This window comes from Cynoglossus semilaevis, chromosome 2 (genome assembly GCF_000523025.1).
Source record: "Cynoglossus semilaevis isolate Cse_v1.0 chromosome 2, Cse_v1.0, whole genome shotgun sequence".
NCBI classification, from domain to species: Eukaryota; Metazoa; Chordata; class Actinopteri; order Pleuronectiformes; family Cynoglossidae; genus Cynoglossus; species Cynoglossus semilaevis.
In genome coordinates, this window is record NC_024308.1 from 15346955 (window position 1) to 15365890 (window position 18936).

At 40.2% G+C, this 18936-nt stretch overlaps 1 protein-coding gene across 2 annotated transcripts in view; it reads right to left on the reverse strand.

The window, feature by feature from the left end:
- Positions 1-1960: 1960 nt before the first annotated feature.
- The window catches only part of ryk (receptor like tyrosine kinase), a 38350-nt gene continuing 21374 nt past the window's right edge, over positions 1961-18936 (reverse strand). For both annotated transcript variants that reach the window (XM_025052935.1, XM_008338654.3), the window contains 7 exons: positions 18474-18560; positions 14714-14783; positions 13357-13489; positions 8332-8441; positions 8016-8175; positions 7131-7267; positions 1961-3085 (listed from right to left, as the gene is read on the reverse strand). In XM_025052935.1, the coding sequence (XP_024908703.1) occupies positions 2974-3085; positions 7131-7267; positions 8016-8175; positions 8332-8441; positions 13357-13489; positions 14714-14783; positions 18474-18560 (809 nt within the window). In that variant the 3' untranslated portion in view covers positions 1961-2973. The remainder of the gene's footprint in view (positions 3086-7130; positions 7268-8015; positions 8176-8331; positions 8442-13356; positions 13490-14713; positions 14784-18473; positions 18561-18936) is intronic.

Below are 18936 nucleotides of genomic sequence, written 5' to 3' on the forward strand. Positions count from 1 at the left end.
GGCTGCAGTGGGACACAGTGGAAAAAATGTACTTAATTTTTACTAATTGACTTCATTCAAAGTAAATCCAGCCATATCCATTTACTTTCTTTATTTAGAGATAATTTGGCAATATTTTAAAATAATATGTCATTCAGACAGAAAAGAGTCTAAAAGGAAATTTAATGCTCCTCCTACTGGTCAACCAACAGAGAAGGTTGGGAAACGCTAGTATAGCTGTAACTACTCCATCACAGACTAATACATGATTCCGCGATTGATTATTATAAAAACCTTTAATTACATAGGTTACAAAACTGCTGCACGGAATTTACTACATGCTTTTTAAGGTCCCGTGGGCCACACCAAACACTTTGGCGGGCCATATTTGGCCCCCGGGCCTTGAGTTTGACATGTAGGCCTTATATATTTGTGGGGTTCTTTTACAGTCTAAAAACCCAGACAGTATCCAGGTGTGGATAAGGTCATAAACCATAAACAGTGGGCTGCGGCCCACTTGTCCAGCGACTGCTACAAGAACTGCAGCCCATTAAAACGACTGGGGATAGAAGATGAACAAAGTAATGAAAACAGAGCTCAGAGGAGACGGGGATGTTGCTCAAAGGCAGCGCTGAGTTAACGAGGTGTCGACCAAACTACCTTAGTTAGGTTTAGTTTTAGAAATCAGTGAACTGGGAACTGCCATTTGAAGACTTAAACGTTGACCTTATATGGGTTGAGTTGATGGAGCTGAAAGGCCAACAAAAAAAAAAAAAATGTGGCCCTCATTGAGAGCATGTCACTGTGGGTTAAATCTGTTATCTATCACCCTCGAGCAACAACCACATGCATTCTTCTGTCTACCGTCTTTTCTCGTCTTTGTTTTCATCTTCTTCAACTCACCCCTGTTCAGGATGTGGCCGTGGGCTGGAGCCTACACAGCTGGTACGGACTGAAGGCAGGGTTTAAGTGGAAAAGTCTCCAGTTCATTAGAGAAGTACCTGTAGAGACTCAAGGAGACAAAGCTCAACGGGAGAAAAACAGACACCAGAGCATTCATCTGAGTCAGGAGGTGAACCAGTCATCTCCTTACTGGAACTGTGCAAGTCACCACGCCCTGTAACCACTGGTCAGTGACGAGGAGACAAAATGTACCAAACTGGTGTTGCAGCAACATTTCCCTGTGAAAAGGGCGCAGGGATATTTACATAGAAAATGCAAGTCCCTGCAAGGCATTGGCCCAAAGGCAATGACTGTTAGTGGCACAGAATTCATGGTATCATTTTGTTGTCATTCTCTAACAGTTGCAACACTGCCTTTTTGCTTCCTCCTACCAGGCATCATTTCAGACCAAAAAAAAAAAAAAATTACTTCCTGTGTGTAGGACTATTTCCAAATAAAAATCATTCTGTCAGTACTGTTTGTGAAGTTTTATGAAATATTCCTCTAGATACTTGCAGGTTCGGCCACCTCGATAACACAGTGGTAACTTACACCTGGGAGCCATGATGAAGGGCAAAAAGTTTCCACGAAAACAACACAAACGAAATAAAGCCAAAGCAGCACAATCCAATGTATGGGGTTCAACCGGCGTACGTAAACAGAGACATCTTCCGCGTATACCACCGTGTACCAACGCATTTGTCCGCTTCGCTAATCGGCGATCACATCTTCCGCGTATACCACCGTGTACCGACGTATTTGTCCGCTTCGCTAATCGGCTAGTTCTGCGAAACTTGTTTTAACACCGCACGTTGCAGTGATACTACATTTTATGACACAGTCAACCTCTGAAATCCTCCTCCAACGTCGGTTGTCACTGGAACATAACAGAAATAGGCCCAAGAGCCGCGTGTTTCCGCAGCTGCAGATAAATGTCCATGGATGGGTGAAACAATTCCTAAAGAGTACGTGGGCTTTTACTGCGTTCTTCGCCTGCCAGTGCGCACCCAACCGAAACAAAAATGAAGGAGGCGCGTGATGCTTAAAAGATCCCATTTAATTTTTGGATACAAACTCAGGAAGCAGTTTACAACCCTAATTCAACATGCAGTGACCATTAAGACACATCAAATATGTTAAAGGTGGGGAAACTAGGATTAGACCGAGGTTTTTTTGGCAGATTATCGTGTTCACATTGCTTGTGTTCTAGATCCAAAACAAAAAGAAAATAAAATTAAACTTGCAAATGTTCTGACGCAGAACAATCAAGAACGATAAAAAGAAAACATTGGAAAATTGGGTTTATATGACGTAATAGTGGAAGTAAAATGTACAAAAAAGGAAGAATATGGTGACATGTGGATAATACTAATAGTCTCAAAAAGAAAACTCACTCGTTTGTTGGTGTTAAAAGTTCAGAAGGTGAAGATGTGTACAAACCCGCTCCGTCATCACTGAGGTGACTGGAACTCTCTTCTGCCCAGAGACGTCCCGGTTGGAGCAGAGGTACCGAGGTGGTGTCGCGCAACGTCTGTGCTTGACAACACGGTTACACATCAGTTCACAATCTACTTTGGTACCTAAAAGACTTCGGCTGCGTATTTACCGTCATTCAAACCCACATCTAAAAATTTACACTACGTAACAAAATAGTAAAAAATACTGTGTTTTAAAATCAGGTTGTTTATATATATATATATGTGTATATATATATATATATATATATTACAAAAAAATGTTCATGGCACGAGAATGTCCTCAAGTGGTGAAGTTCTGTACAGAGGATTTTCCACCTTCCCCCCCTTGCAACAGCCGAACGGCCTCTCTCAACACTTTCGAAAGCGTATAAAACAATATTTAACAAAGAATCCTTTCACACTGCTACGCTGTAAAAAGGTGATTCTACTATCTTAAAAACCTTAGTGACTGTACACAGTTAAAGAGTCGGGATGCAGGGCTGCGCCTCCATCAGATAAGGCGCAATTTCCTGCCTGTAATTCTTACGCAGTGTCCAACAGCCTTTGATGATTTTGGGTGAATTGAAAGAGGCTTTCACACATAAGCCCCGAGCGCCGCGTGGAACTCTGTGAGACACTGAACGAGCTGCTGGAATTTGGGCCTCTCCTCTGGGTCCAGGGCCCAGCAACAAGCCATCACTGCAAAACTGCAGAACAGAGGGAAAGAAAGAAGGAAAGAAAAAAAAAAAACAAGAAAGGAGATGAGTCACTTTACATGCCCATGACTCATTAAAGAAAACCAGGCTGCAGTGGTAAAGAGGAGAGGAATGTCACAGAAGAAAAATCCAGAGCTGGGGACTGTAAACGGTAAAGATTTAATGTAAACCTACAGCACTTGTTGTAATGTTCTGAAACAGGAGCTGCCTGCCTAGTGCTGATATAAATCAGCCAAATGTAATCATTTCTTCATCATCGCACATCCTTTTATGTTCGATGCTGCAGTATCTGCTGTTTTGGAAAGGGGAAGTCATCACCTCACCATGTATTGTATTTAGAAGGAAACCATGTTGGGTTGTTTAGCAGATGTCAGCTCATCATTCCCCGTGTTCTTTTGTGGAGCTTGAAAGTAGTTTCCAAAACATGTCCTTTTTTTTTTTTTTTTTTTTTTTCTCTCTTCCTCTAAGCTGCCAAAATCCAAAAAATGTGCGCACAATATTTACGATAATGCCGTAATCCCTGTTTTTTTTATTGCTGTCAGAAAGTTAGATAGAAGCATTAGTTTGCTAAAACTGCTAGCCAACGCGAACATTAAAAAAAAAAAAGAAAAAAGGTGGAAAAACACAGTCTCTCGTTTTTTGTTTTTGCCAGTTAACTTTACAATCTGGAGGAGACTGTGAATCGTTTCCTGGACCCTCCTTGTTAGGAGACCATAACAGTAATCTAAACATGTGGACATAAAAGCATATATCATACATTTGGCTTCTATTGAAGTCATAAACAGACACATATTTGCAATAGTCCTTTAAAAAAATAAGACCAAAATTGGACGACCTTGCTCACGTTCGATTCAAAATTAAACAATGCACGGGGCTTTGACACGGAGAGCTTTGTGTTATTGTTAAAAGGAAGTGAGGGCCTTTAACTGTGTATTCAGATTGTTGAGTTGGGGAAAAAAAACCAAAAAAAAAACCAAAAAACGTTTTATCGCAAGTTAATTGAAGACAGCAGTCTGCTTTTTATAGTTGACTAACTAAGATTTTAAAGCCGAGCCAGGATGTTCAGCTCTGCTTCCACCTCCTTAACATGGTAAAGAGTAGAACTTTTTTTTTTTTAGCTGTGTCCCTAAATATGTACGAGGGTGAAATTCAAGCTAACCTTATGTGAAAACATAATGTAATTAACTGCTCGCTATTTTTCCTTTCTTCTCCGTGAATTTTTTTCACAACTTCCTGTTTGTTCTTCAGGTGTTGCCGAGCAAGAAAATAGAAATCCTGGGAGTTGGCCGTGGCTGCAGCAGAACAGGAAGACTGTAAGAACGCTGATCTGACTGGTTTGCAGCCAGAGTCCAAACTAAACGTTTGTGAGTGTACCACAGGTCACTTTGGTGTCATTTCGTAACAGTTGCAACATTTACTTTTTGCTTCCTGTGTCCTCGTTGATTTTGGACAAGAAAACACAACATCCTGTGCACTTCAGGAATGGTCATAACCGTAATCAGCTTTGCCCAAACACATAGTACAATGATTAGCTAGTATGCTAATACACAGTCAATACAAATTTTAAGTATATTTCAAATGATAAATTATTTAGAAGCATTAACTTCCATTGCTGCAAATGGAGCTAAATGTCTCTCTTGGTATTAGACGACAAACGATTATGAAACTGCAACCAATGTATTGTCAAGAAAATAAAACAGGGGTGTCAAACTCCACATACAGCCCGATTTGTCCGGCCAAGTGGGCCGGACCAGTACAGTCCATGTTTTTCCTCTTAGTTTTCATGCATATAAGTAGAAGTATATTAGAAAATATATATTAATAAATATATGAAAGCGCATATTGGTTTCCACGCATTAGCTTTTTAGATAGGGGGCGCTGGTCGATCGTTACTGTTCTTAAGCGGTAGCTCTAGTTCAGCCGTACTTATGGAACCTCTGAGGTGATGTGTTCAGTTACACCCATTATGTGTCATTGGCCAGTTAGGAAAATCTACATGACGCAGACACACATTATGTCTCTGTCATCTCACCACTCGATTGGTTGATCGACCGTAGTTGACGGTACAGATCGCAAAGGTTGATCGCTTTTCTATTCAACATTAACATGATGCCTTTCTCTCCAGAACTTCTCTTATTTTCTACTTCCTGTCCATTTTCAAGAAGCGCTTGATAAAATTACTTTTAATATTGATCAAAACAAAGATATTAATAACGGTGATCATGATTTTCTTTCGCTTAATAGTGGATCTCTTGTTCAGAGGACAAAACTTACTCATCATTACATACATTTACTTCTCCATGTCGTCATGTCTCTCTGAAATATATTCCACTGACATTAAGAGACTGGAGGTTTGAATTGTGGTATTCGAGAGAGTGAATCATTTGCTGATGATATGAGAATTTCCCTGGGAAAAATGATCTCCACCTACACTTCTGCAAAAAACGGTTCAACAAACTCCATCGTGACATCTTCCTGATTTAGAAACACTAGACGAGCGATGACATCAGCCGCCACAATACAGAGCGGTTTACCACTGTTTGTGACTGTAGTCAACAGCCCTCCGTGTCACTCGGACTCATACAGCGCATGACACCTTCGGATTTCATCAGTCTCCAGTCAAACTTGAACTCTGACTCACTGCAGTCAATCACGTAGCAGATGATAATCCGCTACAGCTCTGCTCTGATCCAGGGAAATCCCTGCTATTATTCAGCAGTGAGACGGTGCCAGGCGACTTTAAACCCGATACGGACCAAGTTGTGTGAAAATGGGAAATGCTGCGGAGGGAAAGCGATGCCTGTGGGCACGGCTTTGGCTTTATTTGACACTTGCAGGATGTCGATAAGACGCCACTTTATCTCGGTTTGATTGGGTTCGCAGAAAAAATAACAAACAAACAAAAAAAAAACCCACCCAAAAAAAACAAACAATGAACTAATATCGTGCAACATCTGGTAAGGGTCTGAAACAACAAAGCGGGGCTGCAGCTACATGTGCATGTGGCTGCATTAGTGCACGAGTCTCCAACTGTGAGTTATACAGGCCACCTTCCAGCTCTGTCAATCACTTTAACTGCCCTCTGCTTCAATAGGAGCGTATAATGAGCTGCAGGTGAGGTCTACCTATTAGTACATTTAACACAAACAACTCCATATGTACATACATGTACATGTATGTAATATGGCCCCATGCCAGGTTACCAGCCAGAGACTCCTACCTATTTTCTCTAAAGGCTTGAGGAGAGGTCGTGTTTTTACATCTCAGGAATGTGGATGATTTCACTGTGTGTTTGTCTTTCCTTCTAATGCTTCCCCGACCGTCATTATGGCTGTTTTCCATTAAGTGATCATCATTTGGAACCCTGTTAATGATCGCTGCAACTGCTTCTAATGATCAGTTTGTGTTGTTGATTAATTCGATTATTTTTTTCCACTCTGTGTTTGCTGCAAGATGTCAAAAAGGCCTGGAAAATGTCTTCGGTCGAATTCAACTTAGGGTCAAGGTTTACAGAGATTTTGCGGGAGAATTTATCTTCAGAACAGCCGTTGACAATAGTAGAAAAAGACGTTATTTATTCTGAATCAAGGTCTGTCGCTGTTAAAGTAGACCTTAGAATGTTCAAAAGTAAAGTGCTGTAAAGTGTAAAGTGTGACTATCAGTCAAAGTGACCGTTAATGAACAAATTGCAATCAATACATTCAATGTCCCTACAGGCTATTTTTGTGCAACGCATAGTACTGACGATCCAAGCTCATAGAGTGCAATGCAATTTCTCTGGCTACAAATATGCAATGAAGTATTTCATATATCAGTATGGACTGACGTGAAGTCACATTGTATGTCTCACCAGTGGTTTTAGGTTTGATTGTGAAAAAATGTGCGTAAATCAAAATGCAAGCGATGCGAGCTAACCGCTACGCTACGCGAACCACAAAACAAATTCTACGAATTTGCATGCCATACTAATCTTGTGTGTGTGTGTGTTCCGCAGCCTGTGTGTGTGTGTGTGTGTGTGCTGATTAAATCAACCTACAGTTCATCCGGACAGTTGATTGGTTGCGCTATTCTGTAGCCGTCCTTTAGATAGGCCGACATCTCGAAGGGGTCGATGTCCACGTACGGCGTCTGACCCAGAGTCATCAGCTCCCACAGGGTCACTCCGAAGGCCCACTGTGAAAACACAAGCAGTTGTTCAAAGCACGTCATACACACCAAAACAAAAACGGTAAACAAACAGCCACAGTGCAAATAAGTTCAAATACAAAACGTGTCTTGATGTACAGTAAACCTCCACCTCTTCTGAAGAAGTTGTAGGTAAACACTGGTGTAACACTGTACTGACACTCACTGTGACCTCGCATTATGAAAGTAGGAAAATATCTAATTCCATGTTTCTGCTCACATCAATCTAACAACGAATGTTAGCAATGTCTCGACGCATACTTCTCCTTGTGGGAGAAGCTATTCAATTCCAGCTAGCTAACATGACAGTGACTGATGAAGAGAACACACTGAGTGATCCCTGAAAAGAGCATATCTCTGTTCTGGTAGAGTGCCATAACCTTGACGGGGTGACACAGGACCTTTAGAGGAAGCGAAGGGAGTGTCGCCCGCTCTGCTATCCTGAGACAGGAAAGAGGGAAGAGCTGAAGAATCGCGAAGCTAAACAGTGCTCCTCCCTTCCCTCTGATACCTTCATCATCTGTCTGGGAAAAGCCCGAATACAATTGGTGCCATTTCCTCCATGGGCTACGCTTCATTATGTCCCCTTTAAAAAAAAAAAAAATGTATCTTTGAAAACCCACGAGAGACATCAAATGTTGGTTATTTTCTGGTTGGGGGAACTCATTGTTCACAGACGTTACACGGATGCTGCCTTGATCTCAATGAAGGGGAGCTCTGGCAGATCGTTTCTTACCACATCACTCGCGCTCGAGAAGTCATTGTTGAGCAAGCTTTCCAGGGCCATCCAGCGAACGGGCCGGTTCTCGTTATCGCCCAGACAGTGGTAATCCATGGGGAATAGGTCCCGAGCAAGAGCATTGTCTGTGATCTTCACCTGCATGTTGTCGTCAATGCTATGGGAGGGGTGGATGGGGAAGGAGAGCGGGAGGGGAGAGTTTGGATAAGGGTTGAACAGTGAATACAACCCCAGTACAAAACAGCTCGAAGCTTCAGGGAAACGCCAGGACGGCTTCCAAAACAGCCTTGAAGCTCGTTCCAAGGACACTTACACACAGTTCCTGGCGGCAAGATCTTTGTGTATCACCTCCCGGCGAGCCAGGTAGCTCATACCACAGGCAATCTGGATTGCCATGTACACCAAGTCTTGTTGAGAGATTGCCTGAAAGGAAACACAGAAGGGAGGGAAAAATCAGCAGAAGGAAAAGCAAACAAAAAGGAGGTCGCGGGGACAGGAAGTCACAGCTGATACAACCGTACTGAGGAGGAACCATAGTGAAAGTAAAAAGGACTGAAAATTGAAAACAACAAACAACTAAATTCATCTATCTAAAAAAAAGGTAAGATGTTTCCCATGTGTGTCAATTAGCCATTTGGGACGTGTTATTGTTTTCCACCTCGAGTAATCTGATTACAATCACACCGGTGGATGCGCGGATCCATGAAAGAATTTCCTGACTATGCTATATTTAAATTCAAAGGATTCTCAGAGTGACCGGTGAAATGATCTAAAAATATTTTGTTAAAAGGGCTGACCACTAATCATTTCTGCGATTAAATTGATATTAAGAATTGTCAATATTAAAGAATGCAAAAGAGCTGCTACAGGCTGGTCCTGAAAACACACACATATTTTTTTTTTTATTTCCATTATTGACATCTGACTGTATATTAGTTAAATTTCTGTTATTTTTCTAATATAATAACATTTGAACCCCATATTGCTAGCAGCACTGATGACCTAAAGTCAGACACAGGTCAAAAACAGAATAAAATATTTTCTGACTTTCAAATAGGGATGAGCGTGCATTCAGCTTTTTGAATAGGTTTATGTTCAGATTAATTATAATCTCTAATTACTATTTCGAAACCAGTACTTTCAGTTGGTCTGAAAACCCTCTGCCGCCACCTGGGTGTGAGAACAAAATGTTTTTTTTTTTTAGAGACGGAGACAATAACACACATAAACCATGTTGGCATAGGGCTCAAGTGGGATTTCAGCCGTTGCAAAACAGAAATGGAACCACAATCACCGGTCCAGTGGTGGAAGAAAGTACCGAGAAATTAACACAATGATGTTGACTCGTGTAGCAGCACCGTGACATTGTGAAGGGTGAGAAGATGTTATCTAAGCTGGCAGACTTAGTAGCGCTTTAAAAAAAAAAAAAAATAGAATGTGTTCATTCATGTCCAGATGTATGACCACGTTTGTCCTTAGTCAACTTTCCAGGGTGGTTAGTTCTGTAGACAGAATGGATTTAGACCTGTTTTGAGTCTTGTCCTTGTGCGATCTTATTTCTCAGTACGCATAATTAAAAGTTAATAAGCAGGTCTATGATGCAGACACCAAAACCCCTTTTTTTTTTTTTTGCTCTTTGAAAATGCCACCATTATAAATGGTTAACAGGACGGCAGTATAATTGAGGACAAGCGTCCATTGTGCGGGCGCTGTGAACACTGACGATTCTTTGACGTTTCCCTGAATGCCTTCGAGAACTTAACACCAGTGTTTTAAGTGAGACAAATTCAAAATCGACCGAACAAGTACTCATTAAACAGAGTGAGACATTTACGTAGCCTGCGGAAAGAGCTGGAACAAGATCCCTTTATTGTTCCTTGTCATGCTACCAACAGATATTTTTGGAAATGCACTAACGAGCGTGTTATGAAGCACTTAAAACAATTTTGTTAGCACGCTTAGTTACGATGGTGAATAGAGCGTCGAGCAAAGGTCACTTGGTTTACCAAGTTATTTGTCAGACGTATTGACAATTATAATGCATAAAATAATGCAATAATAATGTTATTTGGCACAACCACAGATTTGGTTTAATCCAAAAAATAAAATAAAATAAAACTAAATTACGACAAGATCATTTGTTGCAATACCGAGCAAGGTAACAAAAAGGAAAACAAAAACAAATATAAAAAAAAAGAGTGTACAGATGGCTACATTATTAAGTTTTGCAATAACATGTTAAAAGCTGGGTTTGATTCCGACTGTGTGTCTGTGTATCTGGACAGTCAGGACACAAACAACACAGGTTTTATACTATCCTTGTTACCACGATGAAAAAAAAAAACAAAAAAAAAAAAACTGAGGTGCAGAAGAAGAACAGACCCACAATAGAGAGGAGCCAGTAAGTCTCGTCTGTAGTGAGGCACAGTCGCAGTAATGAAAGAATCTTATTAGTGGGAACATGCAGCTAAAGTGGACGAGTTGTACGGCAAATTGTGCACGGATAAAGTCAACACAGGTGTCCGCGCTCCGAAGATCATATCCTGTCGGAGAAGCTTTTCTGCAGAGAAGTTAATACATAACATAGAGAAACCTAACCTTTGAGAGAAAAGGTGATATTGAACCGTCTAACTGTTCACTACTGCAAAATTAAGTGTCTGTTGTTGCGCTCGAGGAGATGTTTCTTTACGGGACAGGAAAGGCAAAAAAACCAAAGTTAAGGATATGTTTGAGCGTGTTTTTTTTTTTTTTGTGGAGTAGCATCCTTATAACACCAGTTCTCATTTCTCATTCCTCGCCCAAACCCCCCTGGTCACACACTTGGCCAAGATGAAGCAGTTCCAACTATTGCTTCAGGGGGGGAGTTGGTGTAATCTGTACATTCAATAATTTAGTATGGCTCACAAAAAATGTTATAAACCTGAAACGGCCCACTACAGGAGTAGAGTTCTCTTCCCCTGATTTAGCTAGAAACCCTGCTGTGTCAAAGCACAGCCCCCTCCGCCTCCCCCCGCCCCTCACCATCCCCCGAGCTGTTAGCAAGGCTGTGAACTTGTTTTGTTTCCCTGTCTCATAGACAAGAACAACACATTACATCAGGGCTGAAACGTAAAATAGCCCATCAATAATTCAAGTTGAGGAAAAAAAAAAATGACGCGACCTTTGGCGTGGCTGGAGGTAAAGTCTGTTATTGAAACAAAAAAAAGCCAAAAATAATAATTTTCTGCTGAAATATGCCGTTAGTGGAGTTGAATCTGTCTGCAGAGAGAAATAGAACAAAACCATCCATGTTTGCATTGGTCCTATATCAGCCTGGCTTTCTGTATGTTATTCACCTCGGCCACTGGGACGCAGTGTTCAGGAAGAAAAAAAAAAAAAAATGGCAACTCAGTTTACAACACAAAGAAACTGCGTCACTCATTCCACAAACGGAACAATGAGGAGAATAGCGCTCACCTGGTATCTATCTCCAGTGATGTAAATGCTGGAACAACTGAACGGACAAAAACAAAGCCTCAAAAGAGAGAAATAACCCAGTTGTCGCGGGGACAAAAACAGGTAAAGGAAGGTTTGTGCTAGAAAAACGGCCCTCCGATGCGTACAGAGAGCTTCGGGACGTTGGGAGGCGTCACACCGATTGTCTGTGTGCGGTTGTGCAGTCTGTCTTCTTTCTTTGAGACGAGTAACTCAAGCACCTGGCTGTGTGCAAACGTTATTTAACAGAGAACATACGGTTATTTGTTCAACTTTTGCTTTTGTTTTGTGCTCTGGAAATCACCAGAGCTGGTAGACTTTTTATTCTGAACCCATATCTAGGTAATCCTTTCTCTATTCTAACAGGGAACTGAAGGACATGCAGACGTTGCACTGCACAGACATAGAAAGACCCCTGACTGCTTCTCTGGACTTACTAAATATAAACATCCTGTGCAGCTTTAAAAAAAAAAAATTCTTTGGGGTGAGCTCCTAATTTAAAGTGACAAATGTGAATGCATTCATCCTCACTGCTGTGCAGGACACCTGCGACGGGCAGTCCGCCGCATGACCCCGGCCTGAACAACCGAGTGGAAAACTTGGCCGTTTAATCTTATCACAGCGTGAACATTGTGATAGAGACTATATTAAATAATCCTGACAACTGTGAAAAAATAAAGTCTTGGCAAAAAAAATATGGACCGAGATAAGACGCTCTAAAGTCAACAATTCAGGCAAAACAGAGATGTGAGTAGCTGGTACTACACCATCAAGAGCACAGTTGGCTGTCAGTGGGGAAACGACAACTGTGAAAAAGGTCAAGACTCACCTCCATCCCTCTTCCTACCTTTCAAACCAGATGTTCATAAATAGCACTACGGTGTTTGCACTCTGTTCTCGCCTTTCATTCCTCCATAATCGCTGCATTGCTTCATACTTCTTGCACATGTTAATGACTTCTTTTTCTCAGGCACATTTTCTCACGCCACAAATAATGGGAATAATAATAAAACAATGAAGTAAATTTAGTGAAAGATTCTACAGGGGTTGTGATGTAAACAATATTCATAATTATTCATAACTTTTTTTGTTTAACCGGCAGACATCTCACCATTTCAACAGTCCTTCTAGTACATACGTGTCAAACTCAAGGCTCGGGGGCCAAATGCGGCCCGCCAAGCCATTTTGTGTGGCCGGCGGGAGCTTAAAAAGCATTGAATAAAGTCCATGCAGCAGAGTTTATCAACCTATGAAATTAAAAGTTTTCTTTTTTTATTACACAGCAATGAACAATATTTGTAGCTTGAATAAATAATAATCAATTGCAGAAACATGTATTAGTCTGTTATGGAGGAGCTACATCTATACCAGACTCTAGTCTGTTTGTATCAAAGTCTGAATGACTTTTATTTTAAAATATTGCCAGATTATCGTCAAATAAAGAAAGTAAATGAACTTTTTTTTTTTCATTTTTTCCACTGTGTCCCACTGCGGGCTGGTACCAAAGGACCTATGGACTGGTACTGGTCTACGAACCGGGCGTTGGGGACCCTGATCTAGACAGTCTTCCATTTAAAACCGGCCCTTCAACAGAAACTGTATTGCTGATGTGGCCCCCTGGTGGAAATGAGTTTGACACCCCAGTGTAAAAAGTTAGTACCCAGGCACAAACCACTCTTTCAGGCTTCACACTGGGAAACAATACGGGTTTTCATTCAATTTAGGGCATTTCATTCATTGGCTTAATAAATAACCCATAGCAGTGGGGTATCACAGTGTATGTGTTCATGTATCGAAGCATTTATCCAAATGGCTCAACAAGCGCTTTCCAGCTCCAGCAAATGTATGAACGCTCAAGCCTCACCTGTGGATTGTTCGCCTCGGCTAACTTGCACTGTCGCAGAAAAAGTTTGAGATTCCCCCAGGCCACAAAGGGCAGCAACACCATGGGCTTCTGTCCGTCCTCCGTGCACACGTGACTTATGGGGAGCAGATTTCTAAAGGGAAAAGACAATGAGCGATTGTTGAAGGTGAGCATTGTGCAACAGGTCATGTGTAGTATTTCGTACATGCACTGACGATTGATGTATGTCAAAGAGGTTCGTGGAAATTAGGGTCATTCAAAGCACTGCCGAGGAAGAGGAAGTGAGCTAATCTTTTCAACTCGGTCACCTCTAAAGGAGGAAGGGCAACGTGACAAAGAACCTTTTCCACGTTTGACTCAAAGTTTGACACTGAAACCGAAACAATTCCATTCTTAGTGTGAGACCCAAAATATGGACAATTAAAATGTGACTAGATTTAAGACACCTAACATGGAAGAAGAAAGGAAAATGTCCAATTCCTTGGGAGGTGTGAACGTCTTATTTGTCGATGAGTTCAAACTCTAGCAGGATCGTCTTGTTGTAAAAACTTTTATGACTATTGTAGAGCATTAAATGCTACCAAGGAAGACAACGAGCCTCGAGGCTTTATTTAACTCATTTAGCTTCAATGAAATCTAAAGGTCAAACTGTGTCACTCCTAAATCGATTATGTGGACGATATGAATGTGGAACATAGAGATATTTGGTCTGGGAAAACACCATGGTTTTTTTTTCTTTTGAACATCATGTACATTTTTTTATGAGCAGTGGTTTGATGTCAGAAAACTATATCGCTAAGACCCCATCTCCACAATCTCTCCACAGCTAAGTGAAATTAGCATTATGAATATCAAAGACTAGCATGCTCAAATGATTATTTATTCTAAACCAAATATGCGGAAAACTAACCAACTAACTATTCTAAATAAGGAAGTAAAATTGATTTCCAGTTTTTTACATGCATCTTGTTGTGTTGTAATTAACATTGTTGTGAAGTAGTGGGTGAATTGTAATTGAAAGTTATTATTTTTCATTTTTCCCCAAAACCTTAACATTCATTATAGTCTCTTTAGGCCCATAGTCTGAACATGTTTATTTTAATTTAACTTGTTTTCTGTGTGCCTTAGTTTTCACTTTTTTTGCTTTTCTTTTTTTTTCTTTTTCTTGCTCACACGCGGACTAAAGAATGCGACCCTAGGTCAGATCGCATTTCACTATTATTATAGCTGTATAATGATCATGTGACAAATAAAACTCAATAGCGATAGATTGAACTTCATGAATCCCTCGGGAGTTTGCTTCGGAAAATCAGGGCTATAAAATATTCCGGTGTTTTTTGCGTGCGTCTCCACTCACCTATGATGAAGTCCACGAAGTTTACAACTTTCAGTCAACATCATGGTCACCTGAACTTCAGATGCATGATCTGAAAAAGATAATAGAAACAGAATCTTTAACTACCAGCTAGGTGACACAATCTTGCTTATAATCTTATACACATTCCTGTACTAATGCTCAAGTTTAAAGGCGTGAATACTTCTTTGGTGTAATGTCACGGGTAGGGGGGAAAAGCACATTTCTTTTTTATCACAGAAGGAGCATTAGAAGGAAGTGCAGAGTTTAACAAAGCCAGGATTGGCATGAGGATATTGTTCGCTGCAAGGTATCCACCCCTCCCTGAGTAAACATGCGGGAATGCAGAGGTCAGAAGGCAACTGGCAAAGAGGGTTGACACACACTTCTAACAAACAAGCAGACACTCCCATGTTAAAAAAAGGCATTTCACTGGCATGCAACAGGAGAGCAAGACACAGAACTTGACTCTAGTTTTAATGCCAACTGAAACAATGTATAGCCATCTGTTGAAGCTATGGGAAAAGCCCTTCATCAGCACATAACCACTGGACGGATGCGCGACCTGGACATTGTACATGTCTAAAAGGCAGTGACGCAGCTGTTGACAGAAACCTGTATTGTAAAATCAAAGCCAACCCTGAGTGGACATTGGAGCGAGACATGTTGACATTCCTACTGGGATTACTTGAAACTGACTCATAAAGAGACATGGTTTAAAAAAGTACTAGGTGTATTCTGTTTAAGAGTATTTTTGAGGCTCCCTGCTGTGGCAGTGCAACAACCTCGTTTTTTCTGTTCCACTCTACCAGCAGTTCAAGCTGTTTTCTACCACTTGTCAGACATGAAAAGTGCAGAATTCCCTCAGGTCACGCGCTGCACTAACAACACAACCCGAGCGGTCTGACAGCCGTCAGTTCGGATGCTGGCTTCTTTAAACAGGACACAGCTTTTAGAGGAATTTCTCATGTACCAAAAAGAAGTCGACCTCTGACTCGGCTCGCAAGAGAAGGTTTAGCCAGTTTCAAGAACATGACAAGTACGAGCAATATTTAATACCTAGATGGACGGAACCGCGTACGAGGATTTAACTTGCACGTTGCCTTTGCAGCGCTTGTTTCCATAACATCATTCAATGGATTATGTTCCAAGTTTGAAGCAGCACAGGTTTTCCTCTCCAAATATGTAAAATCTAATTGTGTATTATTCATAACATAGAGATTTACTGATGTTTCATATATTAGTATCCAATGGAAAGAAGTAGAGAATAATACATAAACAAATCCAAGGTCCAAGACCAGACGGAGATATATACCGTATAGGTAGTTTTTACAAAGAATCCAAACTTTTATTAAAGGAAAAAATACGTTTTTTACAATGAATTTCTATATTTTCTTGTTCATATATGTACATGCAAACATAAACAGCCAAGAGTGAAGGCCGGCTAGCCTCTGAAAACAAACAAAGACAACAACAACACAAGGATTACAGTAAGAATTGTAAATTGCAATCTGGCATAAATGAATAATATTTGGCCAATAGGAAATCCTCTCATTTACACATTTGGTTAAGCAGAAGAGTTCATGCCATCAAATAAGGAGACAAGCTTTAAAAAACTGGTATAAAATGATGATCTGGAATTTATCACAATATGAATCAGATTTCCTAAATGTATAAAAACAGCTGCATTATGCAATTTAATTAAAATTAAACTCCAACAATCAAAGCCGTCTGGATGTTCCAACCTAAGCGATCTGGTCTCTGGCATACTGACGGTGTTGTGTGGTACACTGTGTGTTCCTATAACCTAATTAGCCTCTTTTGCCAATTACTCCAATGGGGGGTTGTTATGTAATTACCCAGTTCACCCAAAGATGAAAACAACAGTGTAACGTTAAGGAGAGTTTAACCGAGGTCAGAGTTGCCACTACATGAACAATACAAACCCTAGATTATATTATATCAAGCATAGTATTCATGTATTTTTACGATTAATACAGATTAAGACCATATGTTTATGTCAAAGTCAGGCCCCAAATTTCTATTTATGAAGCCACCAGTTTCTGTCCTTTTCTCTCTCTCCCCCCCGTTCTTTGTTTAACTTTAACCTTGTCTGCCCTCTCCCTCTCTACCTGCCCCGCCCTCACCTCTCACACCGAGCGACAACACGGCAGGACAGGACAAGCAATTTACAGGAGATCTCTGTCAAGCTGTCCCTGCTACAGAATTAAAAATAAAAATAAAAAACACTGCAAACACTGCAATTATAACTGTGCAGTAACTTAATAACAATACAACAGAAGAAGGTATATGCAGAAATAATATTTATAAATATATATATATGCACATATACATATGCATATATGTGTTAAAGCATTTATTTTATTAAATTATTTAGCAAAATATCAATACGTGATCTATGGACCCTATCGCAGCAACCACAAAACTATTTGTCTTTTTTTTACTTCAATAATCAAAAGGTGGACTGACAACAGCACTAAGTCATAATGTTGTAATTACATTGCGAAAAAACAATCATTTTCATCAATTCCTGCGGCATTATCCCAGATACTTAAGGGAAGGGAACTCGAACTCTTCGTGCGTATAAGACAGAATTCACCAACACGTCCTGACTACTTCAATAACGTCCAACAATCCCCGTCTTTTACTTCCCAAATTCAATGAAATACAATGGGAGACTGAAATATGTCCTTTCTATCTCCCCCTAAACCTAGAAACAGACATGTGAGGAAACTCATTTATTGAGCAGCTCTAACATCTGGAGAGAGTTCAGATGGAAAATTCTGACAAGATACTTTAGAACCTCACACATAACAGCTAAATGGCAACCATCGGGATCAGATATACTGTATGCTGGAGGAACTGCGGACAGCGCATTGGGAATCATACTCATATGTTGTCGGCGCGCCTGAAATAGACGAAAGGTCTGAGCGAGGATATTTAACGTTCTCGAGGTAGACTGTCTAAACATGATATATAATAATGAAACATAGTGGTTAAAACAAAGATTTGATTTGTGAAGTATGACAGATATATGTCATTAAGAAAATACATCTCAAGACTTTAATGGTGGAAATCTGATGCAAAAGGTTTTCAGACAGACAAGAAAATGCAACCTTCCCACAGAAAAGGTCGTCATTTTTCATCTGTGTATTATAATAGTTTATGCATCTATTGGGTTGTTTTTTTAATGATCCATGATTCTCAAAGATGTCATACCATCAGGTACATATAAAGACCCATGCTCTGTAGCAAATATAACAAGAAATATTAGACTTCTCTTACAACAACTACTACTACTACTACAATATACCAAGTTTGAAGTAGCATCTGTCTTGATCAATTATTGGACACAAAAGCAAAACAGTCTTGTAGAGAAAAAGTATACACTTTTTCCACAAGTCTCCTTTTCTTAAATGGCTTGTATAAGTCATTTTAAAGCATATACAATAGTGGTTAACTAAAAATATGCAATTAAAAAGTGTTTTGATATTCAACAGTATCACATACACTATCACAGGTATTTAAATATGCACATTGTGTAGCCTTAACGGACCATGTTAAAGCATTAAAAATCTCTTCTTTTTTTTTATCTAAATGATAAAGCTGCACTTCAGTTAGTTTTTGGGTTTGTTTTTAGAGTCCTATTTTAGTGCGTGACACTGACACCACAGGACTGTGTCGACGCTGTCGAACGAGAGTTTTACATTATTAAAGATATAAAAATGACTTTGACACATACCTTTCACTGTTTTCACAAAGACCTGCTTCTCCTTAGTGGGGTCCTTCTCATCTAGCAGAAAACCATGGAAGATGCGGCCAAATGTACCTGTGAAAGAAAAAAAAAATCTTTGAATAAAGGGAAAAAATGATAGAATGCTAAAGATGTTGATTCAAGACCCCTTTTTAACTGGCTTTCCTGGCTACTCAGTGAACAGAGGTAGACCAGGCTCAATCTGATCCACAGGTAACCCGCGCGATTCGATACTTATTTATATATTTCCAAATGCTCAACTTTGCGCAACAAACAGTAGCGACAGACTGCGGCAAAAGTAAGAAGGTATTGGTTTGCTATTGGTTTGGTAGATACTCTAAGTTGCAGTATCAGTATCTGACGTGTATTGGTTTGCTATCGGTTTGGTAGATACTCTAAGTTGCAGTATCAGTTTCTGACATGAAAAGATGTAGCTATTAATGCTTTGTTG